Genomic DNA, 26,315 nt, shown 5'->3' with positions numbered 1-26,315 from the left:
AGACACAGGGAGAACGTGCAGACAGTGACCCAAGCTGGAATCGAACCTGGGACCCTGGAGCTGTGAAGCAATTGTGCTATCCACAATGCTACCGTGCTGCCCAGTCTGAAGTAATCTGATGTCGTCCTTACACTAGTCTCTGGGGCCTGGTATAACAGCCGAACCCAGTCAATGAACTCCTCCCCGAACCCAAACCTTCCCAGCACCTCCCACGGATAGTCCCACTCAACCTGGTCGAAAACCTTTTCCGCATCCATAGCTATCACTAACTCTGCCTCCCTGCTCTCCGGGGGCATCATGGTCACATTAAGCAGCCTTCTTAGATTGGCCACTAGTTGCCTACCCTTTACGAACTCAGTTTGGTCCTCCGCAATTACGGTACACAGTCCTCAATTCTACTGGTCAAGATCTTGGCCAGTAACTTAGCGTCTGCGTTGATCAAAGAGATCGGCCTGTAAGACCCACAGACCTCCGGGTCTTTATCCCGTTTCAGAATAAGCGAAATAGTGGCCTGCGACATCGTCAGGGGTAGGACCCCTCTGTCTCTTGCCTCGTTAAAAACCCTGACCAGCACCGGCCCCACTATCTTGACAAACTTTTTGTAAAACTCCACCGGATACCCATCCGGCCCCGGGGCTTTACCCGATTGCATGACCTTCAGGCCCCCCAGTACCTCTTCGATCCCAACCAGGGCCCCCAGTCCGTCTCCCAACCCCCTACCCACTCTTGGGAAGGTCAGCCCGTCCAGGAATCTCCTCATCCCCTCCGTTCCCCTGGGGGGTTCCGAAGTGTACAGCTTACTGTAAAAGTCCCTAAACACCTTGTCCAGCCCTGCCGGGTCCTCCACCAGATTTCCCTCTCCATCCGCTATCCTTCCTGTCTCCCTAGCCGCTTCTCCCTTCCTTAGTTGTTGCGCGAGCATTCTGCTGGCCTTCTCTCCATGCTCATATATCGCGCCTTTTGCCTTTCTAAGCTGCTCTACAGCCTTGTCTGTAGTCAGCACCCCGAACTCTGGTCTCGGGGACTCCGTGTAGCTCCTGTCGGTCCGTTTCTGCCCTGTCTGTCCTGTCCCAATGGGCCCAGATTGAGATCAGCTCCCCTCTCACCACTGCCTTCAGTGCCCCCCAGAGCGTCGCTGCTGAGACTTCTCCGGTGTCATTTACCTGCAGGTAATTCTGCATGCATTTCCTCAGCCTCTCACACACCGCCTCGTCCGCTAGCAATCCAGCCTCCATTGTGGGCGCTGAAAGCTATCCTTACAAATCCGTAGGTCCACCCATTGCGGAGCATGGTCCGATATGGTAATTGCCGAATATTCTGCCCCCACCATCCCGGCCAGCAGGTCCCTACTCGTGACAAAGAAATCAATTCAGGAATACACCTTACGGACGTGGGAGTAGTACGAAAACTCCCTCGCCGACGGCCGGCTAAATCTCCACCGATCAGCTCCCCCCTATTTGCTCCATGAACCCTCTCAGTTCCTTTGCCATCGCTGCCAACCTGCCTGTTTTTGAAGGCCAGGATCGGAAACCCACCACGAAACAACAAGGAAAATAATTTTAAGTTCATGAAAAGGCCATATTTCAAAAGACTAGATATTTCACTCTCAAAACTGTAAAGTTATTTGAAGTCAAGAGTACAATATTTAAATAGTTTTATGTAGCTCATTTTCTGTTTCCTCCAGGCTCAGGTCCAGGACTGTGTTAAAGTCCCCGCCCCGATCAGTTTGCTGAGTCCAAGTCGGGGATCTTCCCGAGCACCCTCCTGATAAAATCCACATTGTCCCAATTAGGGGCATACACACTGCCCAAGACTACTCTCAACCCTTCGAGCGTTCCCTTCGCCCCGTCCGCAACTGTATCCTCCGCCTCAAATTGAACCCTTTTATTAATCAGGATCTCAAACCCCCAGTCTTAGTGTCGAGCCCCGAATGAAAGACCTGACTGACCCAGCCCTTCCTCAACCTAACCTGGTCTGCCACTTTCAGGTGCGTCTCCTGCAGCATGACTGCGTATGCCTTCAGAACCCGCAAATGCGCGAATACATGCCCTCTTCACTGGCCCGTTTAACCCTCTAACATTCCAGGTGATCAGCCTGGTTGGGGGGCACTTCGCCTCCCCCCCCCCCCCCCCCCCCCGTTGCCGATCAGCCATCCCTTTCCTTGGCCAGCCCTCCAGCCATGTGTCGCGCCTCATCTGGCCGGCTCCACCCATGACCTCCTCCCTGTTGCCATGTCCAGTTTCCATCCTCGTCAGCAGATCAACTCCCCCCCCCCCCCCCCCCCCCCCCCGCGCATCAGTAACACCAGCCTACCATCTAACCCCTGCTCTGGTCTAACTGTATGAATCCCCCCTACTTGGCTTCCGTTGACTAGCCCACCCAGCTAGCCTGGTGGCTCCCAGCTTCGGCGCCAGTGCGTCTCTCACCCATTGTTCCCTGGCTCCCCTCCCCCCCAGCCCATCCATACCACTTCCCCAAACCAGCCCTGCTTAAACACACACACTATACAAGTCAAAGACATCCCCTACAATAGTGCAATTCAGATCCAACAGATAGAGATGAGACGTACCAGGCACTCTCAGCCCTTCCCCTCCACATACAGAAAGATTGCAAAATATTCCCCCGAAACCCCCATCATAACCACACCTTTTTAGCTATTTTCTTTTTCATTTTCCCCCTACCAAACCTCCAACCAAACACGAGACCCCAAAAAGGAAACGTTTAGGGAACCACGGAAAAGAACAAGAGAAACACATCGCAACCAATATACATCAACCAAGAAAGGTCGAGAAAGCAAAAAGAACGGACCCAAGCATGCAGCCATCTCTCACAGCGAGAGAGAAACCAAATTGACTTAAACGTTCTACCATGAGTTGCAGCACGGTAGCACAGTGGTTAGCACAATTGCTTCACAGCTCCAGGATCCCAGGTTCGATTCCCGTTTGGGTCACTGTCTGCGGAGTCTGCATGTTCTCCCCGTGTGTGTGTGGATTCCCTCCGGGTGCTCCGGTTTCCTCCCACAGTCCAAAGATGTGCAGGGTAGGTGGATTGGCCATGATAAATTGCCCTTGGTGTCCAAAATTGCCCTTAGTGTTGGGTGGGGTTACTGGGTTATGGGGATAGGGTGGAGTTGTTGACCTTGGGTAGGGTGCTCTTTCCAAGAGCCGGTGCAGACTTGATGGGCTGAATGGCCTCCTTCTGCACTGTAAATTCTATGATCGGGTTGGAAGGTGGGGTTGGGGGGCGGGTTGGAAGGTGGGGTTGGGGGGCGGGTTGGAAGGTGGAGTTGGGGGGTGGGGTTGGGGGTGGAGCAGGGGGGCGGGTTGGAAGGTGGGGTTGGGGGTGGGGCTGGAAGACGGGGTGGGGGGTGGGGTTGGAAGATGGGGGCGGGGTTGGAAGATGGGGTTGGGGGTGGGGGTCGGGTTGGAAGGTGGGGGCGGGGTTGGAAGGTGGGGGCGGGGTTGGGGGTGGGGGTCGGGTTGTAAGGTGGGGGTGGGGCTGGAAGACGGGGTTGGGGGTGGGGGCGGGGTGGGGCAGGGGGGCGGGTTGGAAGGTGGAGTTGGGGGGGGTTGGAAGGTGGAGTTGGGGGTGGGTTGGAAGGTTGGGGTGGGGGTGGGGTGGGGTTGGGGGTGGGTTGGAAGGTTGGGGTGGGGTGTGGGGTGGGGTTGGAAGGTGGGGGTGGGGTTGGGGGTGGAGCAGGGGGGTGGGTTGGAAGGTTGGGGTGGGGTGGGGTTGGAAGGTGGGGGTGGGGTTGGGGGTGGAGCAGGGGGGCGGGTTGGAAGGTGGGGTGGGGGGTGGGGTTGGAAGATGGGGGCGGGGTTGGAAGATGGGGGTGGGGGTCGGGCTGGAAGGTGGGGGCGGGGTTGGAAGGTGGGGGCGGGGGTTGGGGGTGGGGGTCGGGTTGTAAGGTGGGGGTGGGGCTGGAAGACGGGGTTGGGGGTGGGGGTGGGGTTGGAAGGTGGGGCTGGAAGACGGGGTTGGGGGTGGGGGCGGGGTTGGGGGCTATTTGGGGGGGTGGGGCTGGAAGACGGGGTTGGGGGTGGGGGGTGGGGTTGGAAGATGGGGCGGGGTTGGAAGGCGGGATTGGGGGTGGGGTTGGGGGGCGGGGGTGGAGTTGGGGGCGGGGTTGGAAGGTGGGGGCGGGTTGGAAGGAGGGGTTGGAAGGTGGGGGCGGGGGCTATTTGGGGGGGTGGGGGTGCTGCAGTTTGTAACTGTTGTTTTCCCCGCAGGTCCTACAACATTAACAAGTTGGCGTCCCAGGAAGTGGAAGATCTTCTGTCTATTGGTGAGTGGAGAAACCCGGCTATAGGGAGAGAATCAGAGTGATTACAGAGATCATTCCGCCCAGAGTGGCTGTCGGTCACTGTTTTCTCCAGGGGCCTGTGCACGCGTTCTCTCTCCAGAAGCATTTCCAATTTCAAAGCTATGACTGAACTTTCCTCCATGTCCCTCTGCTTTGTTATCTTTCTAAATGACTTGGATGAGGAAGTGGAAGGGTGGGTTAGTGAGTTTGCCGATGACATGAAGGTTGGGTGGAGTTGTCGAGAGTGGTGAGGGCCGTTGCAGGTTACAACAGGACATTGACAGGATGCAGAGCTGGGCTGGGAAGTAGCAGATGGAGTTCAACCTTGATAAATGTGAAGTGATTCATTTGGGTAGCATGGTAGCATTGTGGATAGCACAATCGCTTCACAGCTCCAGGGATCCAGGTTCGATTCCGGCTTGGGTCACTGTCTGTGCGGAGTCTGCACATCCTCCCTGTGTCTGCGTGGGTTTCCTCCGGGTGCTCCGGTTTCCTCCCACAGTCCAAAGATGTGCAGGTTAGGTGGATTGGCCATGATAAATTGCCCTTGGTGTCCAAAATTGCCCTTAGTGTTGGGTGGGGTTACTGGGTTATGGGGATAGGGTGGAGGTGTTGACCTTGGGTATGGGGGTAGGGTGCTCTTTCCAAGAGCCGGTGCAGACTCGATGGGCTGAATGGCCTCCTTCGGCACTGTAAATTCTATGATTCTATGATCTATGATTTTGTAAGGTCGGATTTGAATGCTGAATACAGGGTTAAAGGCAGGATTCTTGGAAGTGTGGAGGAACAGAGTGATCTTGGGGTCCATGTACATAGATCCCTCAAAGTTGCCACCCAGGTTGATAGGGTTGTTAAGAGGGTGTATGGTGTGTTGGCTTTCATTAACAGGGGGGTTGAGTTTAAGAGCTGTGAGGTTTTGCTGCCGTTTTATACAACCCTAATTCGACTGCACTTAGGGGCTGGTTTAGCTCACTCGGCTAAATCGCTGGCTTTTAAAGCAGACCAAGGCAGGCCAGCAGCACGGTTCGATTCCTGTACCAGCCTCCCCGAACAGGCGCCGGAATGTGGTGACTAGGGGCTTTTCACAGTAACTTCATTGAAGCCTACTCGTGACAATAAGCGATTTTCATTTTCATTTTTTCATATTGTGCGATGAGGGATCCATAACCGAGGGTGCGAATTTTATAATCGAGGTGTTTGACTGGGAGTCGGTGTAGGTCAGAGGGCACAGGGTGATAGGGGGACACGACTGGCTGGAAGGTCAGAGGTCACAGGGTGATAGGGGGACAGGACTGGCTGGAAGGTCAGAGGTCACAGGGTGATGGGGGACAGGACTGGCTGGAAGGTCAGAGGTCACAGGGTGATAGGGGAACAGACTGGCTGGAAGGTTAGAGGGCACAGGGTGATAGGGGACAGGACTGGCTGGAAGGTCAGAGGTCACAGGGTGATAGGGGAACAGACTGGCTGGAAGGTCAGAGGGCACAGGGTGATAGGGGGACAGACTGGCTGGAAGGTCAGAGGGCACAGGGTGATAGGGGGACAGGACTGGCTGGAAGGTCAGAGGGCACAGGGGAACAGGACTGGCTGGAAGGTCAGAGGGCACAGGGTGATAGGGGACAGGACTGGCTTGAATCTGGCAACAGGCAGCAGAGGTTTGGATGATTGCGGGTTGGAGGGTAGATGGGAGAGCCACTGGAGAGTGGTGACATCACTGGATTAGTAATCCAGAGAGCCAGGGTAATGTTCCCAGGACCCAGGTTCAAATCCAACTTATTCAATTTGAATTGAATAAAAATATCTGGAATTAAAAGTCGAATGATGACCATTGTCGATTGTTATAAAAAACCATCTGGTTCACTGGCCCTGGGGGGGGGGGGGAGGGAGGTGGGCGCTGTGGCCCTGGGGGGGGGGGAGGTGGGCGGTACGGCCCTGGGGGCGGAGGTGGGCGGTGGGGCCCTGGGGGGGGGGAGGTGGGCGGTGGGGCCCTGGGGGGGGGGGGGGGGGGGGGGAGGTGGGCGCTGCGGCCCTGGGGGGGGGGGGGGGTGCGGCTCTGGGGGGGGGGGGGGGGTAGGTGGGCGGTGCGGCCCTGGGGGGGGGGAGGTGGGCGGTGCGGCCCTGGGGGGGGGGAGGTGGGCGGTGCGGCTCTGGGGGGGGGGGGGGAGGTGGGCGGTGTGGCCCTGGGGGGGGGGAGGTGGGCGGTGCGGCTCTGGGGGGGGGGGGGTGGGCGGTGTGGTCACACAGCAGCCTGGCTTTCTGAGGGGGATGGTTTTGTTGTGTGAGGTTGTTTCTGGGACCCTCCCTGCGGTGACTAACCCGTGTTTCTGTCCGTTAGTTAAGCAGAGGAGCCTTGTGAACCTGACCATCGATCAGGACTTTGTCCAACAAGGTGAGTGTGAGGTGACTTGTAGCTTGGTGGGCGTCCCACAAACTGACGATTCGCTACCTCCCACAGCCAGGAAAAGAAAGTCTGCATTGATATAGTGCCTTTCACATCCTCAGGGGCTGCAAAGATTTTAGATAAGATGTTGGAGCAGAAGTCCATTCGGCCCATCGAGTCTGCTCCAGAATCTGCGGCTGGATTCTCTGTTTGGGAGAATGATCTCCCGATGGAGATCAATCAGCCCCGCACTCTCACAGGGGGAGGGGGGTCTCTGGTGGGGGGTCTGTAATGGGGGGTCTTTGTAATCGGGGCGTTTCTGGTGGGGGTCTCGGTAATGGGGGGGGGGGGGGTCCTGGTGGGGTCTCGGTAATGGGGGGGGTCCTGGTGGGGTCTCGGTAATGGGGGGGGTCCTGGTGGGGTCTCGGTAATGGGGTGGTCCTGGTGGGGTCTCGGTAATGGTGGGGTCTCGGTAATGGGGGGGGGGGTCCTGGTGGGGTCTCGGTAATGGGGGGGGGTCCTGGTGGGGTCTCGGTAATGGGGGGGGTCCTGGTGGGGTCTCGGTAATGGGGGGTGTCCTGGTGGGGTCTCGGTAATGGGGGGGGTCCTGGTGGGGTCTTTGTAATGGTGGGGTCTCGGTAATGGGGGGGGGTCCTGGTGGGGTCTCGGTAATGGGGTGGGTCCTGGTGGGGTCTCGGTAATGGGGGGGGTCCTGGTGGGGTCTCGGTAATGGGGGGGGGGTCCTGGTGGGGTCTCGGTAATGGGGGGGGGGGGTCCTGGTGGGGTCTCGGTAATGGTGGGTGTCCTGGTGGGGTCTCGGTAATGGGGGGTCCTGGTGGGGTCTCGGTAATGGGGGGGGGTCCTGGTGGGGTCTCGGTAATGGGGGGGGGTCCTGGTGGGGTCTCGGTAATGGGGGGGGTCCTGGTGGGGTCTCGGTAATGGGGTGGTCCTGGTGGGGTCTCGGTAATGGGGGGGGGGGGGTCCTGGTGGGGTCTCGGTAATGGGGGGGGTCCTGGTGGGGTCTCGGTAATGGGGGGGGTCCTGGTGGGGTCTCGGTAATGGGGGGTCCTGGTGGGGTCTCGGTAATGGGGGGGGTCCTGGTGGGGTCTCGGTAATGGGGGGGGTCCTGGTGGGGGTCTCGGTAATTGGGGGGTGGGGGGGGGGGGGTCCTGGTGGGGGTCTCGGTAATTGGGGGGTGGGGGGGGGGGTCCTGGTGGGGGGAGGATTAGGATGTGCATTGTGGGCGGTGTCGGGTGTTCTGATTGACTTTGGGGGGCAGCGCTCCCTTTGACGCCCCCTCACCAGGGCTACGCTGGCAAATCCCGGTACCGATCGCTGCCGTGGTGAATGCTGGTGCAGAGGAGTGAAGAATAGCACCGGCTTGGGGAATGTGGTGTCCAGTCCTTAATAGAATCCAAATGGGTCACTTTGCCCTGGATACCGCGAGCAGCTCCGGGCTGGAGCATTAGAACGGGAAACACGATGGATTCTCCGCCACAGCGGGAACTGTCAGCGGACAATCTCGTCCCCTTTCCGGCCTTATCCCCAGAAACCCGGACTTCCTGACTCATTAAAACTTGGTCTAGAACATAGAACAGTACAGCACAGAACAGGCCCTTCGGCCCTCGATGTTGTGCCGAGCCTTGTCCGAACCAAGATCAAGCTATCCCACTCCCTGTCATTCTGGTGGGCTCCATGTGCCTATCCAATAACCGCTTGAAAGTTCCTAAAGTGTCCGACTCCACTATCACAGCAGGCAGTCCATTCCACACCCTAACCACTCTCTGAGTAAAGAACCCACCTCAGACATCCCTCCTATATCTCCCACCCTGAACCTTATAGTTATGTCCCCTTGTAACAGCTACATCCACCTGAGGAAATAGGTCGGGATTCTCCCCTATGGGCGGGGGGTCCCGGCGGGATGGAGTGGGCGTGAAACACTCCGGCATCGGGCCTCCCCAAAGCTGCGGAAGTCTCCAGACCTTTAGGGGCCAGGCCCTCACATTGAGGGGCTAGGCCCGCGCCGGAGTGGTTGGCGCCCCGCCGGCTGACGTGGACGGCATTTAGCGCCACGCCAGCCGGGGCCGAAGGAACTTCAGCGGCCGGCGGAAGTCAGCGCATGCGCCGGAGCGTCAGCGGCTGCTGGCGTCATCCCCGCGCATGCGCAGGGGAGGGGGTCACTTCTGCCTCCGCCTTGGTGAAGACTATGGCGAAGGCGGAAGGAAAAGAGTGCCCCCATGGCACAGGTCCCCCCGCCGATCGGTGGGCCCCGATCGCGGGCCAGGCCACCGTGGGGGCACCCCCTGGGGCCAGATCGCCCCGCGCCCCCCCCCCCCCCAGGACCCCGGTGCCCGCCCGCGCCGCCAATCCCGCCGGTCAGGTAGGTGGTTTGAAGGGCAGCACGGTGGCACAGTGGTTAGCATTGCTGCCTACGGCGCTGAGGACCCGGGTTCGAATCCCGGCCCTAGGTCACTGTCCGTGTGGAGTTTGCACATTCTCCCCGTGTCTGCGTGGGTTTCGCCCCCACAACCCAAAGATGTGCAGGGTAGGTGGATTGGCCACGCTAAATTGTCCCTTAATTGGAAAAAATAATTGGGTACACTAAATTTATAAAAAAAAAGGTAGGTGGTTTGATCCACGTCAGCGGGAGAGGCTTGACAGCGACGGGACTTCGGGCCAGAGAATCGCTGGTGGGGGGGGCCCGCCGACTGGCGTGGCACGATTCCCGCCCCCGCCGAATCTCTGGTGGCGGAGAATTCGGGACACGGCAGGGGGTGGGATTGACACCGACCCTGAACGTCCACTCTATCTATCCCCCTCATTATCTTATACACCTCTATTAAGTTGCCTCTCATCCTCCTCCACTCCAAAGAGAAAAGCCCTAGCTCCCTCAACCCCCCCCCGCCCCCCTAGGGTTGCTGCTGTTACGGACCATTGTCTACCGTTCTGCCAGGAAGTCTAGAAACGGTTGCCACCGCCCAAAAAACCCTTGCACCGACCCCCTCAGAGCAAATTTCACCTTTCCCAATTTAATAAACCCCGCCATGTCATTGATCCAGGCCCCACGCTTGGGGGCCTCACATCCTTCCACTGGAGAAGCATCCTCCGCCGGGCTACTAGGGACGCAAAGGCCAGAATGCCGGCCTCCTACACTCCCGACTCCTCTGCAACCCCAAATATTGCGAGCCCCCAGCCTGGTTTGACCCTGGATCCTACCACCCTCGACACCGTCTTCGCTACGCCCTTCCAAAATTCCTCCAGCGCTGGGCAAGCCCAGAACATATGGGTGTGGTTTGCTGGGCTCCCCGAGCACCTAACACTCAAAAAACCGGCTCATCCTGGTCCCGGGCGTGTCTGCCCTGTGCAGCACCTTAAACTGTCTGAGGCTGAGCCTCGCGCACAGAGGAAGAGTTCACCCTCCTGAGGGCATCTGCCCACGTCCCCTCCTCGATCTCCTCCCCCAACTCCTCCTCCCACTTACCTCTTACAGCACCACATGGGGGACAGACCAAATCTGACTAGCAACACCTCTCATTCAGCAACACATTATATTACCCCTGACAGGGCAGCACTCCCTCAGCACTAACCCTCTGACAGTGTGACGCTCCCTCAGCACTAACCCTCTGACAGTGCGGCATTCCCTCAGTACTGACCCTCTGACAGTGCGGCACTCCCTCAGTACTGACCCTCTGACAGTGCGGCACTCCCTCAGTACTGACCCTCTGACAGTGCAGCACTCCCTCTGTACTGACCCTCTGACAGTGCAGCACTCCCTCAGTACTGACCCTCTGACAGTGCGGCACTCCCTCAGTACTGACCCTCTGACAGTGCGGCACTCCCTCAGTACTGACCCCTCTGACAGTGCGGCACTCCCTCAGTACTGACCCTCTGACAGTGCAGCACTCCCTCAGTACTGACCCTCTGACAGTGCAGCACTCCCTCAGTACTGACCCTCTGACAGTGCGGCTCTCCCTCAGTACTGACCCTCTGACAGTGCGGCACTCCCTCAGTACTGACCCTCTGACAGTGCGGCACTCCATCAGTACTGACCCATTGACAGTGCGGCACTCCCTCAGTACTGACCCTCTGACAGTGCAGCACTCCCTCAGTACTGACCCTCTGACAGTGCGGCACTCCCTCAGTACTGACCCTCTGACAGTGCAGCACTCCCTCTGTACTGACCCTCTGACAGTGCAGCACTCCCTCAGTACTGACCCTCTGACAGTGCGGCACTCCCTCAGTACTGACCCTCTGACAGTGCGGCACTCCCTCAGTACTGACCCCTCTGACAGTGCGGCATTCCCTCAGTACTGACCCTCTGACAGTGCAGCACTCCCTCAGTACTGACCCTCTGACAGTGCAGCACTCCCTCAGTACTGACCCTCTGACAGTGCGGCTCTCCCTCAGTACTGACCCTCTGACAGTGCGGCACTCCCTCAGTACTGACCCTCTGACAGTGCGGCACTCCATCAGTACTGACCCATTGACAGTGCGGCACTCCCTCAGTACTGACCCTCTGACAGTGCAGCACTCCCTCAGTACTGACCCTCTGACAGTGCGGCGCTCCCTCAGTACTGACCCTCTGACAGTGTGGCACTCCCTCAGTACTGACCCTCTGACAGTGTGGCACTCCCTCAGTACTGACCCTCTGACAGTGTGGCCCTCCCTCAGTACTGACCCTCCCTCAGTACTGACCCTCCCTCAGTACTGACCCTCCCTCAGTACTGATCCTCCCTCAGTACTGACCCTCCCTCAGTACTGACCCTCCCTCAGTACTGACCCTCCCTCAGTACTGACCCTCCCTCAGTACTGACCCTCCCTCAGTACTGACCCTCCCTCAGTACTGACTCTCCCTCAGTACTGACCCTCCCTCAGTACTGACCCTCCCTCAGTACTGACCCTCCGACAGTGCGGCACTCCCTCAGTACTGACCCTGTGACAGTGCGGCACTCCCTCAGTACTGACCCTGTGACAGTGCAGCACTCCCTCAGTACTGACCCTGTGACAGTGCAGCACTCCCTCAGTACTGACCCTGTGACAGTGCAGCACTCCCTCAGTACTGACCCCCTGACAGTGCGGCCCTCCCTCAGTACTGACCCTCCCTCAGTACTGACCCTCCCTCAGTACTGACCCTCCCTCAGTACTGACCCTCCCTCAGTACTGACCCTCTGACAGTGCAGCACTCCCTCAGTACTGACCCTGTGACAGTGCGGCACTCCCTCAGTACTGACCCTGTGACAGTGCAGCACTCCCTCAGTACTGACCCTCTGACAGTGCAGTACTCCATCAGTACTGACCCACTGACAGTGCGGCACTCCCTCGTACTGACCCTCTGACAGTGCAGCACTCCCTCAGTACTGACCCTCTGACAGTGCGGCGCTCCCTCAGTACTGACCCTCTGACAGTGTGGCACTCCCTCAGTACTGACCCTCTGACAGTGCGGCGCTCCTCAGTACTGACCCTCTGACAGTGTGGCACTCCCTCAGTACTGACCCTCTGACCGTGCGGCACTCCCTCAGTACTGACCCTCTGACAGTGCAGCACTCCCTGGGGACTGACCCTCTGACAGTGCGGCACTCCCTCAGTACTGACCCTCCCTCAGTACTGACCCTCCCTCAGTACTGACCCTCTGACAGTGCAGCAGTCCCTCAGTACTGACCCTCCCACAGTGCAGCGCTCCCTCAGTACTGACCCTCTGACAGTGCGGCACTCTCTCAGTACTGACCCTCTGACAGTGCGGCCCTCCCTCAGTACTGACCCTCTGACAGTGCAGCGCTCCCACAGTACTGACCCTCTGACAGTGCAGCACTCCCTCAGTACTGACCCTCTGACAGTGCGGCATTCCCTCAGTGCTGACCCTCTGACAGTGCGGCACTCCCTCAGTACTGACCCTCTGACAGTGCAGCACTCCCTCAGTACTGACCCTCTGACAGTGCGGCACTCCCTCAGTACTGACCCTCTGACAGTGCAGCACTCCCTCAGTACTGACCCTCTGTCAGTGAGGCACTCCCTCAGTACTGACCCTCTCACAGTGCGGCGCTCCCTCAGTACTGACCCTCTGACAGTGCGGCGCTCCCTCAGTACTGACCCTCTGACAGTGCGGCACTCCCTCAGTACTGACCCTCTGACAGTGCGGCACTCCCTCAGTACTGACCCTCTGACAGTACTGACCCTCCCTCAGTACTGACCCTCCCTCAGTACTGACCCTCCCTCAGTACTGACCCTCCCTCAGTACTGACCCTCCCTCAGTACTGACCCTCCCTCAGTACTGACCCTCCCTCAGTACTGACCCTCCCTCAGTACTGACCCTCCCTCAGTACTGACCCTCCCTCAGTACTGACCCTCCCTCAGTACTGACCCTCCCTCAGTACTGACCCTCTGACAGTGCGGCACTCCCTCAGTACTGACCTTGTGACAGTGCAGCACTCCCTCAGTACTGACCCTCTGACAGTGCGGCGCTCCCTCAGTACTGACCCTCTGACAGTGCGTCACTCCCTCAGTACTGACCCTCTGACCGTGCGGCACTCCCTCAGTACTGACCCTCTGACAGTGCTGCACTCCCTTGGGACTGACCCTCTGACAGTGCGGCACTCCCTCAGTACTGACCCTCCCTCAGTACTGACCCTCTGACAGTGCAGCAGTCCCTCAGTACTGACCCTCCCACAGTGCGGCACTCCCTCAGTACTGACCCTCTGACAGTGCAGCGCTCCCTCAGTACTGACCCTCTCACAGTGCGGCACTCCCTCAGTACTGACCCTCCCTCAGTACTGACCCTCTGACAGTGCAGCACTCCCTCAGTACTGACCCTCTGACAGTGCAGCACTCCTTCAGTACTGACCCTCTGACAGTGCGGCACTCCCTCAGTACTGACCCTCTGACAGTGCAGCACTCCCTCAGTACTGACCCTCTGACAGTGCAGCACTCCCTCAGTACTGACCCTCTGACAGTGCAGCACTCCTTCAGTACTGACCCTTTGACAGTGCGGCACTCCCTCAGTACTGACCCTCTGACAGTGCGGCGCTCCCTCAGTACTGACCCTCTGACAGTGCGGCACTCCCTCAGCACTGACCCTCTGACAGTGCGGCGCTCCCTCAGTACTGACCCTCTGACAGTGTAGCACTCCCTCAGTACTGACCCTCTGACAGTGCGGCGCTCCCTCAGTACTGACCCTCTGACCGTGCGGCACTCCCTCAGTACTGACCCTCTGACAGTGCGGCGCTCCCTCAGTACTGACCCTCTGACAGTGCGGCACTCCCTCAGTACTGACCCTCTGACAGTGCGGCACTCCCTCAGTACTGACCCTCTGACAGTGCGGCGCTCCCTCAGTACTGACCCTCTGACAGTGCGGCACTCCCTCAGCACTGACCCTCTGACAGTGCAGCACTCCCTCAGTACTGACCCTCTGACAGTGCGGCACTCCCTCAGTACTGACCCTCTGACAGTGCAGCACTCCCTCAGTACTGACCCTCTGACAGTGTAGCACTCCCTCAGTACTGACCCTCTGACAGTGCGGCACTCCCTCAGTACTGACCCTCTGACAGTGCAGCACTCCCTCAGTACTGACCCTCTGACAGTGCAGCACTCCCTCAGTACTGACCCTCTGACAGTGCAGCACTCCCTCAGTACTGACCCTCTGACAGTGCGGCACTCCCTCAGTACTGACCCTCTGACAGTGCAGCACTCCCTCAGTATTCACCCTCTGACAGTGCAGCACTCCCTCAGTACTGACCCTCTGACAGTGCAGCACTCCCTCAGTACTGACCCTCTGACAGTGTGGCACTCCCTCAGCACTGACCCTCTGACAGTGCGGCGCTCCCTCAGTACTGACAGTTGTGTTGATTTTTTGTGCATTTGTTTAAATGCTGTGTGCTTGTTATGTGAATGACGTTCTGAGGTTAACCCATCTTTACTGTCTGCAGTCACTGAACACTACAACCAGTCACTTGTGTTCTGCCCAGAGGAGCCAAAGATCTTCTTCAGTATCCGGGAGCCCATTGTAAACAGAGTGTTCACCAGCCATCCACACCGAGGCTTCACCAGCAAGTATGTGTCCTTCATCCTGAGCTTTCCATCACTCTGACATTATCCAGTCTTTATCTGGGACCGAGTGTCAGCTCTCCTCGCTCCCCCTCTCCTCGCTCCCCCTCTCTGCGCTCCCCCTCTCTGCGCTCCCCCTCTCTGCGCTCCCCCTCTCTGCGCTCCCCCTCTCTGCGCTCCCCCTCTCTGCGCTCCCCCTCTCTGCGCTCCCCCTCTCTGCGCTCCCCCTCACCGCGCTCCCCCTCTCTGCGCTCCCCCTCTCTGCGCTCCCCCTCTCTGCGCTCCCCCTCTCTGCGCTCCCCCTCTCTGCGCTCCCCCTCTCTGCGCTCCCCCTCTCTGCTCTCTGTTCATCATGTTTCTGTCACTTTTTCAATGCTGCCTTTTCCTGGTGTGTCTTTGTGTGTCCACAATGGAGGTTTTCTGTGTAAACACACTGTAATTATCTGAGAATCATAGAGACATAGAATCGTTACAGTGCAGAAGGAGACCATTCTGAAAGAGCACCTCTTAACTAGGCTCCTGCCCTGTCCCTGCAAATCCACTAACCCGCATAACAAAGGCAATTTAGCACGGCCAATCCACATCACCAGCACGTCTTTGGACTGTGAGAGGAAGCCCATGCAGACGCAGGGAGAACGTGCAAACTCCGCACAATCACTCGAGTCGGAATCGAACCCAAGTCTCTGACGCTGTGAGACAGCAGTGCTAACCACTGTGCCAACCCAATTATAGAATCAAAGCAAAATACTGCAGCTGCTGGAAATCTGAGAGCAATGCAGAAAATGCTGGAAATACTGAGTGGGTCCGACAGCATCTGTGGAGAGGGAGAGTCAATATCGTCTGTCCGCCTTGCAGAGCTACAGAGGAGAAATGTGATTGATTATCTAATCTTTCAGAGAGGGTGGAGTAAAATACAAGGTCGGGGTAGATGCAAGCAGAGTAGAGATGTGATGGGAACGACGGGGAATGTTAATGGCAGTGTTAAAGACTAAAGAAGGAGCTGATAGTGGTATAAAGGTAGATATCGGAATGTGTTAACAGCAGGACAAGAGGGTCTGTGAAAGCAACACTTAACAAGTAACAGATGGTCCTGTGGAGAAATGATTGGGTCAAACAAATTGGATTGCAAGCGGGACCCAGACCTTCCTGTCGCTGCCATTTCAGCTCACAGTGCTGCTCTCACATCCACATGTCCATCCTCAGCCTGCTGCAATGTTCCAGTGAAGCCCAGCACAAACTGGACGAACAGCACCTCACCTTCCGATTGGGAACGTTACAGCCTTCCAGACTCAACATTGAGTTCAACAACTTCAGACTGTGAACTCTCTCCTCCACCTTGGCCCTCTTTTTTAACCCCGTTTTCTAGTCCCAGTGTGGCTCCTGTTTCCACAGGGACATCTGTCCCGTCCTCTTACAGACCCTTGTTCTGCTCTTAACACGTTCTAATATCTCACCTTCACACCACTATTGGCACCTTCTTTAACACTCCCTCCGTCTTACATAATAATAATCTTTATTGTCACAAGTCGGCTTACAATAACACTGCAATGAAGTAAGGGCAGCACTGTGGTGCAGTGGTTAGCACTGGGACTGCAGGGCCGAGGACCTGGGTTCAAATCCCGGCCCTGGGTCACTGTCCGTGTGGAGTTTGCACATTCTCCCATTGTCTGCGTGGATTTCACCTCCACAACCCAAAGATGGTTAGGTGGATTGGCCGCGCTAAATTACCCCTTAATTGGAAAAAAAATTAATTGGGTACTCTTTTTAAAAAAAAAAAAAAAAATCTTTTTAAAAACAAAAAAAAAACCCTGCAATGAAGTTACTGTGAAAAGCCCCTAGTCGCCACATTCCGGCGCCTGTTCGGGTACACAGGGAGAATTCAGAATGTCCAATTCAACTAACAGCCCGTCTTTGGAGACTTGTGGGAGGAAACCGGAGCACCCGGAGGAAACCCACGCAGACACGGAGAGAACGTGCTGACTCCTCGCAGACAGTGACCCAAGCCGGAATCGAACCTGGGACCCTGGAGCTGTGAAGCAACTGTGCTAACCACTGTGCTACCGTGCTGGCCATTACATATTTGTCAAATCTCTCCTGCACTTCCAGCTATCATGACCTGTTGTGCTGCAGCCCATCTTTAACAGTATAAAATCTATCACATTTTATGGATAGAACTGTGGCTGCACAGTGCCAGGGTCCCAGGTTCGATTCCCCGCTGGATCACTGTGTGGAGTCTGCACGTTCTCCCCGTGTCTGCGTGGGTTTCCTCCGGGTGCTCCGGTTTCCTCCCACAGTCCAAAGACATGCAGGTTAGGTGGATTGGCCGTGATAAATTGCCCTTGGTGTCCAAAAAGGTTAGGAGGGTTATTGGGTTACGGGGATAGGGTTGAAGTGAGGGCTTAAGTGGGTCGGTGCAGGCTCGATGGGCCGTATGGCCTCCTGCACTGTATGTTCTGTGTACGTTCTACATACATTTCTTCTGTTCAGCTCTGATGAAGAATCATAAGGACTCGAAACGTTAGCTCTTTCTCTCCACAGACCTGCTGAGTAATTACACAATCAATCCATTGGGTAGCTTGCCCGGGTTACATATTCTCGGTGTCTATTGAGACGTGATTTTCATTTTCAAACGTTACTGTTTTTGGTAAAATTAGAACATATTTACAGCTCAGAAACAAGCCATTCAGCCCATTTACTTCCTACTACTCCTCCTCCTACCCCTTCTCACCCTATTAGCATATCCTCCTATTCCTTTCTCTCTCTTGTGTGTCCAGCATCCCCTTCAATGCTGTTCACCTCAATTCCAGTCTAACCTGTTGGCGATTCAGCCCCAGTTTCCCAGGGTAATGCTCTGGGAGCTGGGATCCAGGGGAATGCTCTGGGAGCTGGGATCCAGGGGAATGCTCTGGGAGCTGGGATCCAGGGTAATCCTCTGGGAGCTGGGATCCAGGGGAATGCTCTGGGAGCTGGGATCCAGGGGAATGCGCTGGGGAGCTGGGATCCAGGGGAATGCTCTGGGAGCTGGGATCCAGAGGAATGCTCTGGGAGCTGGGTTCCAGGGGAATGCTCTGGGAGCTGGGTTCCAGGGGAATACTCTGGGATCCAGGGTAATCCTCTGGGAGCTGGGATCCAGGGGAATGCTCTGGGAGCTGGGATCCAGGGGAATGCGCTGGGGAGCTGGGATCCAGGGGAATGCTCTGGGAGCTGGGATCCAGAGGAATGCTCTGGGAGCTGGGATCCAGGATAATGCTCTGGGAGCTGGGACCCAGGGGAATGCTCTGGGATCCAGGGTAATGCTCTGGGAGCTGGGATCCAGGGGAATGCTCTGCGAGCTGGGATCCAGGGGAATGCTCTGGGAGCTGGGATCCAGGGGAATGCTCTGGGAGCTGGGATCCAGAGGAATGCTCTGGGAGCTGGGTTCCAGGGGAATGCTCTGGGAGCTGGGTTCCAGGGGAATACTCTGGGATCCAGAGATGCTCTGGGAGCTGGAATCCAGGAGAATGTGCTGGGATCCAGGGTAATACTCTGGGAGCTGGGATCCAGTGGAATGCTCTGGGATCCAGGGTGGTGCTCTGGGAGCTGGGTTCCAGGGGAATGCTCTGGGAGCTGGGATCCAGGGTAATGCTCTGGGAGCTGGGATCCAGGGGAATGCTCTGGGAGCTGGGATCCAGGGTAATGCTCTGGGAGCTGGGTTCCAGGGGAATGCTCTGGGAGCTGGGATCCAGGGTAATGCTCTGGGAGCTGGGTTCCAGGGTAATGCTCTGGGAGCTGGGTTCCAGGGTAATGCTCTGGGAGCTGGGATTCAGGGTATTGCTCTGGGAGCTGGGATCCAGGGTAATCCTCTGGGAGCTGGGTTCCAGGGGAATGCTCTGGGAGCTGGGATCCAGGGGAATGCTCTGGGAGATGGGACCTAGGGGAATGCGCTGGGAGCTGGGATCCAGGGGAATGCTCTGGGAGCTGGGATTCAGGGTATTGCTCTGGGAGCTGGGATCCAGGGTAATCTTCTGGGAGCTGGGATCCAGGGTAATGCTCTGGGAGCTGGGTTCCAGGGGAATGCTCTGGGGAGCTGGGATCCAGGGTAATGCTCTGGGATCCAGGGGAATGCTCCGGGAGCTGGGATCCAGGGTAATGCTCTGGGAGCTTGGGTCCTGGGTAATGCACTGGGAGCTGGGATCCAGGGTTATCCTCTGGGAGCTGGGATCCAGGGTAATGCTCTGGGATCCAGGGGAATGCTCCGGGAGCTGGGATCCAGGGTAATGCTCTGGGAGCTTGGGTCCTGGGTAATGCACTGGGAGCTGGGATCCAGGGGAATGCTCTGGGATCCAGGGTGGTGCTCTGGGAGCTGGGGTCCAGGGTAATGCTGTGGGAGCTGGGATCCAGGGTAATGCTCTGGGATCCAGGGTAATGCTCTGGGAGCTGGGATTCAGGGTAATCCTCTGGGAGCTGGGATCCAGAGGAATGCTCTGGGAGCTGGGATCCAGGGGAATGCTCTGGGAGCTGGGACCCAGGGGAATGTTCTGGGAGCTGGGATCCAGGGTAATGCTCTGGGAACTGGGTTACAGGGGAATACTCTGGGATCCAGGGGAAAGCTCTAGGATCCAGAGTGATGCTCTGGGAGCTGGAATCCAGGAGAATGTGCTGGGATCCAGGGTAATGCTCTGGGGGCTGGGATCCAGTGGAATGCTCTGGGGGCTGGGATCCAGTGGAATGCTCTGGGAGCTGGGATCCAGGATAATGCTCTGGGAGCTGGGACCCAGGGGAATGCTCTGGGATCCAGGGTAATGCTCTGGGAGCTGGGATCCAGGGAAATGCTCTGTGAGCTGGGATCCAGGGGAATGCTCTGCGAGCTGGGATCCAGGGGAATGCTCTGGGAGCTGGGATCCAGGGGAATGCTCTGGGAGCTGGGATCCAGAGGAATGCTCTGGGTGCTGGGTTCCAGGGGAATGCTCTGGGAGCTGGGATCCAGGGGAATGCTCTGGGAGCTGGGTTCCAGGGGAATGCTCTGGGAGCTGGGTTCCAGGGTAATGCTCTGGGGAGCTGGGATCCAGGGTAATGCTCTGGGGAGCTGGGATCCAGGGTAATGCTCTGGGATCCAGGGGAATGCTCCGGGAGCTGGGATCCAGGGTAATGCTCTGGGAGCTGGGGTCCAGGGCAATGCACTGGGAGCTGGGATCCAGGGGAATGCTCTGGGATCCTGGGTGGTGCTCTGGGAGCTGGGGTCCAGGGTAATGCTCTGGGTGCTGGGATCCAGGGTAATGCTCTGGGAGCTGGGATCCAGGGTAATGCTCTGGGAGCTGGCATCCAGGGTAATGCTCTGGGAGCTGGGATTCAGGGTATTGCTCTGGGAGCTGGGATCCAGGGTAATCTTCTGGGAGCTGGGATCCAGGGTAATGCTCTGGGAACTGGGATCCAGGGGAATGCTCTGGGAGCTGGGATCCAGAGGAATGCTCTGGGAGCTGGGATCCAGGGTAATCTTCTGGGAGCTGGGATCCAGGGTAATGCTCTGGGAACTGGGATCCAGGGGAATGCTCTGGGAGCTGGGATCCAGGGTAATGCTCTGGGAACTGGGTTCCAGGGGAATACTCTGGGATCCAGAGATGCTCTGGGAGCTGGAATCCAGGAGAATGTGCTGGGATCCAGGGTAATGCTCTGGGAGCTGGGATCCAGGGTAATGCTCTGGGAGCTGGGATCCAGTGGAATGCTCTGGGAGCTGGGATCCAGGGTAATGCTCTGGGATCCAGGGTGGTGCTCTGGGAGCTGGGGTCCAGGGTAATGCTCTGGGAGCTGGGATCCAGGGGAATGCGCTGGGAGCTGAGATCCAGGGGAATGCTCTGGGAGCTGGGTTCCAGGGGAATGCTCTGGGGAGCTGGGATCCAGGGTAATGCTCTGGGATCCAGGGGAATGCTCCGGGAGTTGGGATCCAGGGTAATGCTCTGGGAGCTGGGGTCCAGGGTAATGCACTGGGAGCTGGGATCCAGGGGAATGCTCTGGGATCCAGGATGATGCTCTGGGAGCTGGGATCCAGGGGAATGCTCTGGGAGCTGGGACCCAGGGTAATGCTCTGGGAGCTGGGATCCAGGGGAATGCTCTGGGAGCTGGGACCCAGGGGAATGCTCTGGGATCCAGGATGATGCTCTGGGAGCTGGGATCCAGGGGAATGCTCTGGGAGCTGGGATCCAGGGGAATGCTCTGGGAGCTGGGATCCAGGGGAATGCTCTGGGAGCTGGGTTCCAGGGGAATGCTCTGGGATCCAGGATGATGCTCTGGGAGCTGGGATCCAGGGGAATGCTCTGGGAGCTGGGATCCAGGGGAATGCTCTGGGAGCTGGGATCCAGGGGAATGCTCTGGGAGCTGGGACCCAGGGGAATGCTCTGGGAGCTGGGACCCAGGGGAATGCTCTGGGAGCTGGTTGTGACTCTCACCAGGGTGGATGGTGAAATTCGAATTCAATAAAAATCTGGAATTAAATGTTTCACGATGACCATGAAACCATTCCCGACTGTTGTAAAAACCTACCTGGTTCACTAATGTCCTTTAGGGAAGGGAATTTGTCATCCTTACCCAGTCTGGCCTACATGTGACTCAGGACCCACAGCAATGGGGTTGACTCTGACCTCCCCCCTCAATTAGGGCTGGGCAGTAAATGCTGCCCCAGCCGGCGACACCCATGTACAAATAAAGAAGTTGTTCTGCTTCCGGAGGAGGCTGTTCGTCCCATCGACTCCATTCTGCCTCTGACGAGGAATCCAGTCAATCCCATTCCTCTGGCTCCATCCCCATATCTTTGGCTCTACCTTATCCTGGGCAGATCCGTTCTCCTGTTGAAATTATCCTAATTCCATTGCATGGTCCAGAGGGGTGGGGGGGGGGGGGGGGGGGGATTTCAGGTCACCTCTGTACTCTGGCGAAGGGCCCAGGCAATCGGGGTGGGGGCTGATTTGCGGTGTTTGGGGGGGAGGGGGCGTAGGGTGGATGTCCGCAGGAACGCGCTGTTAGGCCGCCCTCCCAAAGGGATTCCCCCAGGATCTCTCCTATTCCGTGCAAAATGTGCATGCCGAGGAATACGGAATTGCATCCCGCTTCACACTCACAGGGGGTTTGTAAATCGGGTGCAATTCTCCGGCAGGGGAACATAGGCCGGGATTGTCCGTAGCCGATATCGTGTTCAGTGGTCGGGTGGAGAACGAGCTGTGACACTGAAATTGGGGCCGGTCTGCCGTCATCGTGACCCGCGCTGTGCACCCTGCGACGGCGTCAACGCGTGATTGGCTGGTCCAGCGGGAGCCCGACGTGATGGCTGAGGACTGTCTCCAGCCCCACCACACTGGGCCGGGCTCCGTGCCACTGGCCGGGGGGGCCTCTGCAAAGGCTGGAGGGACTGGTGCGGGGTGGCCAGGGGGGGTGGGTTGTGGAGTCGCGGGTGGCGTGTTGGGTTCGTGTTGTGCGGCGCGACCTCTGCAGGTTGACGGCACGCACGTGCACGGGCCGGGACCCGCCCATTCTCTGGCCGTTTTCAGCATGGGAGACGGCAGTTTTACTTGGTGCCGGTGCTAGACCCTCGCCGCTCCCGGAATCAACACGGCGAGTGTTTGCCGGTACAAGATCACACACTCTGCTGGCACCAGCACTTAGCCACTGACACGGAGAATCCTGTCCATTCACTCCCAAGCAGAGAATGTCACTTGCTCTTCTCTGTTCCTGAACATTCTCAGCCCAGTTAGAATCATACAATTTACAGAGCAGAAGGAGGCCATTCGGCCCATCGGGTCTGCACCGGCCCCAGGAAAGAGCACCCTACCCAAGGTCACACCTTCACCCTATCCCCATAACCCAGTAACTCCACCCAACCTTTTGGACACTAAGGACAATTTATCATGGCCAATCCACTTAACCTGCACATCTTTGGACTGTGGGAGGAAACCGTAGCACCCGGAGGAGACCCACGCACACACGGGGAGGACGTGCAGACTCCGCACAGCCACCCGAGGCCGGAATTGAACCTGGATTCCTGGAGCTGTGAGGCAGCAGTGCTAACCACTGTGCCACCTCATGAGGCCCACCTCATTTCCCAGGACCAGATCCAGCACTACCTCCTGATCAAGGAAGTTGTGAACACTTTCGAGGTTTGTCCATTCTCCGTCCCATTTTCACTCTCACACCCAGTCAATGTTTGGATAATTCGAGACTCCAGTATCACTAATCTAATTCTTGCACATCTGTAATGTTCCTGCAGATTTGTTTTGTTACCTCCCCTCACCGTTTGTCAGTCTGTACAGTGTCTAGTGACATATCTGATCTGTTGTGTGAACTGATGGATTCTGTTCTTTGCCCCTAGTGCCCCAGGACACTAAAATGCTCCTGTATTCTCCAAATCTTCTGTCTTCTCATCATTGTCATCACATCTCCCTTTTCCCTTCTCCATCTTTTCTGAACACATTATATCCGTATATATTATAGTTCATCCCATTTTTCAGACACGTTTCTGTTACAGCCACTACACTCAGCTTCTAGCTCATCAAATATAGGTACTGCACTTTGTATGTTTGTGAATGTGCATTCTGTCATCTAATCTCCTCCTCCAGCATTTTCTACTTCTATCTGATGGGTAGCATAGTGGTTAGCACTGTTGCTTCACAGCTCCAGGGTCCCAGGTTCGATTCCCGGCTTGGGTCACTGTCTGTGCGGAGTCTGCACATCCTCCCCGTGTCTGCGTGGGTTTCCTCCGGGTGCTCCGGTTTCTTCCCACAGTCCAAAGATGTGCAGGTTAGGTGGATTGGCCATGATAAATTGTCCTTAGTGTCCAAAAAAGGTTAAGTGGGGTTACGGGAATAGGGTGGAGGTTTGGGGGGTAGGGTTGGGTGTCTGGGCTTGGGTAGGGTGCTCTTTCCAAGGGCCGGTGCAGACTCGATGGGCTGAATGGCCTCCTTCTGCACTGCAGATTGTATGATTCCTATCCCCCTGCCAATTTAGTTTGAATCCTCCCCAACCAGATGATGAACCTACCCCCAGGACATTGCAAATTTGTGAAGAAAGAGCAAACAGCACCATCCAGTGGCCATTCTGTGCAGTTGCAGTGTGATAAGTTTACATAGGAAAATCCCATTCTAGATGTGCAGAGGAGAACTGAGCATGGAAACGGTCAGTATAAAGAGAGAGAACAGGATCTGTCGACCTGACGTGACTTTCAGTAAGTTATAGATTGAACTCTGATGGTCAATGTTGTTATCGATGGAGGTGGAGGTGTGGAGCAGTTAGTAAAGCAAGCTGGAGGAAGATGGGAGCTTGAGGAAATCATTCAGCTCCACAACCCTGCCTTCCCATTCTGCTGGATCCTGGCCAATGTGGATATCACTCCATTTATCTGCCTTTGCTCCCGAGCTTTCCATAGGCCTACCTTGGCTGAAAGTCTGAATGTGTGTCTCCCTCTCGCTCCCAATTTGCCCAACACTTTGTGTGAGCTTGTCCCTGTCTAGTCGAGTTGTAAAGTTTTGTCACCTGCTCCAGATTCTTCTATGAGAAGAAGCAGTTTATTTCTGTAAACACAATTGGTTCATTTTAATTATTTTAATGACCCCATGATCTTCTAGACTTGAGAATGGAGCCACCCTCCTAATTGAGCATTTGCGGTCGGGAACATTTAGCTGGAATTGAATGACCCAGCTCCTGTGGCTAACTGGGGGAGAATGCACTGGCTGCTCAACATTTCAATGCAAATTTCTCAGAGCGGTATTGGGCTGGGAGGCTCTGAGGGGCAGTACAGCTTTGCTAATGAGCTGAACTCCAGTGTGGGTTCCTACCGGGGCTTTGAAAGCAGACCCAGGCAGGCCAGCAGCACGGTTCAATTCCCGTGCCAGTCTCCCCGAACAGGCGGCAGAATGTGGCGACTAGGGGCTTTTCACAGTAACTTCATTTGAAGCCTGCTCGTGACAATAAGCGATTTTCATTTCATTCATTCATTCCAACCTCCTTCTCACTCTTCTGTCCAGGATGTGTGTCCGCTCGAGGTGCTGGGATGCCTGTATGGTGGTGGATGGTGGGACCTCATTTGAGTTCAATGACGGTGCGATCGCGACGCTGACTGTGGATGAGGACGATGCTTTGTGCACTGTTGTTCTGGAGGATTGAGAGGACGTTCCTATATCTGGGTGATACTGGACTGTGCCTGACTACTGAGTATTCGGCAGTGGAGTGTGTGGGAGTGTGTTCACTGCCTTTCCTGTGTGAGGGGCAGTAACGTGGGGGATTGAGCTCCACTCCGCCTGATCCTTGTAAATTTTGATCTGGGTTTATCTGGGGTTGAGTGTTGGTGGGAAGGAGGGGTTGCTCCACCAGAGGCTTTTATCAAAGTTTCTGTCATGGTACCAGTGGATGCGAAAGCTCAACAATCAGATTGTCCTTCAGTGAAATCCAGGTGTCTGTGGGCATGCGGCCTAATCACAGGCCGATATCTCCCTGGTTCTGGTGAGTTCCATCCTGCAGTGTCTCTCCCTCCTCCCCAACATCCCCACCCCCTCATGGGGTAAGCCTGTTCTGCCTGCCTCTGTGTGGGTAGCAAGGTGCTATGTGATCCAGCCGGATCCTGACCCTTCTACCAGGAGAAGGGTCCTGAGGCTCACGGTCAGTTCCCAGTTTAATGGGGCTCGAATCTGCACTTTGTACATTGGTGACTGGTCAGAGACTGTGTCCAGAGCTGGAACCCTGGCCTCTCCTATGGTAAGGTCCGGTTGCTATGGAGGGAGAAGCTGAGTGTGTATAGCGAGGTGAGTGATGGGAGATCTGCCTGAGTACCGCATCAATACAATCAAATGTGAAGCCATGTCAAAGCCAATAATAAACTTTTAAACCACTTCCAGTGCTTTCTGCAGTTAAGTATAGGAAACGTGTGTTCAGCTGATGTGATCACAGGGGAGGCCATTTGGCCCATTGTCGCTGTACCAACTCTTCCAGATAATCCCACTGCCTCCTGCTCTTAACTGCACAGCTCAGCAGATATTTACCAATCCCCTTTCAAACTTTCCTGTTGAATCTATTTCCAGGCAGCACATTCCTGATCACAACAAAACTGCTTAAAAAAACGTTTCCTCATCTCTGCAAGTGCTGCTTCTGCCAATCACTGGAAATCTGTCTCCTTATTGATCTATCAGCCTGGAAAATACCTTCTCTTTAATTACTCGATCAGATTTTGTCTTTTCCTTCTTCCCTAAGCAGAGCAGCATAGCTGCTTCTGACTCTCAGTGTAAACTGCAATCCCTCATCCCTGGGCCCATTCCAGTCAATCCCCTCCTACACCCTCCGGGCCTTGCTCAAGTGTACTACCCAGAATTGGACGCAATACTTCAGCTGCGGTCTAAAGAGTTTTTATACACGTTTGCTTCCTTTATTGTTCTACTCTGCTGTTAATAAATCCATGCAGCCTACATAGCCAGATCTCTCTGTTTCTGTCTCTCTTTCAGAGCTGTACACTTTTATGACCTCCTCAAAATGTATCACTCACACATAGGATTTACAGTGCAGAAGGAGGCCATTCGGCCCATCGGGTCTGCACCGGCTCTTGGAAAGAGCACCCTACCCAAGCCCACACCCCCACCCTATCCCCAT

The 26,315-nt window shown here is 56.5% G+C and overlaps 1 protein-coding gene across 1 annotated transcript; it reads left to right on the top strand.

Moving 5' to 3' along the window:
- The first annotated feature begins 4,059 nt into the window (after nucleotides 1-4,059).
- Nucleotides 4,060-26,142, top strand: LOC119969960 (NAD kinase 2, mitochondrial-like). The gene is made up of 4 exons (XM_038803927.1): nucleotides 4,060-4,285; nucleotides 6,636-6,689; nucleotides 14,600-14,723; nucleotides 24,704-26,142. The coding sequence occupies exons 1-4, from the start codon at nucleotides 4,060-4,062 to the stop codon at nucleotides 24,840-24,842; spliced, it is 543 nt and encodes a 180-aa protein (XP_038659855.1). The 3' UTR covers nucleotides 24,843-26,142.
- Nucleotides 26,143-26,315: the final 173 nt, after the last annotated feature.

This window comes from Scyliorhinus canicula, chromosome 8 (assembly GCF_902713615.1).
Source record: "Scyliorhinus canicula chromosome 8, sScyCan1.1, whole genome shotgun sequence".
Classification (NCBI taxonomy): domain Eukaryota; kingdom Metazoa; phylum Chordata; class Chondrichthyes; order Carcharhiniformes; family Scyliorhinidae; genus Scyliorhinus; species Scyliorhinus canicula.
The sequence above is the reverse complement of the archived record's forward strand: the minus strand, read 5'-3'. Positions and strand labels throughout refer to the sequence as shown.

Coding starts and splice junctions, on each gene's coding strand:
- LOC119969960 (XM_038803927.1), top strand. CDS start 4,060: ATGGGGCGGGGTTGGAAGGCGGGATTGGGGGTGGGGTTGGGGGGCGGG. Junction 4,286..6,635: donor GGAAGATCTTCTGTCTATTG/GTGAGTGGAGAA, acceptor TCTGTCCGTTAG/TTAAGCAGAGGAGCCTTGTG. Junction 6,690..14,599: donor TCAGGACTTTGTCCAACAAG/GTGAGTGTGAGG, acceptor TACTGTCTGCAG/TCACTGAACACTACAACCAG.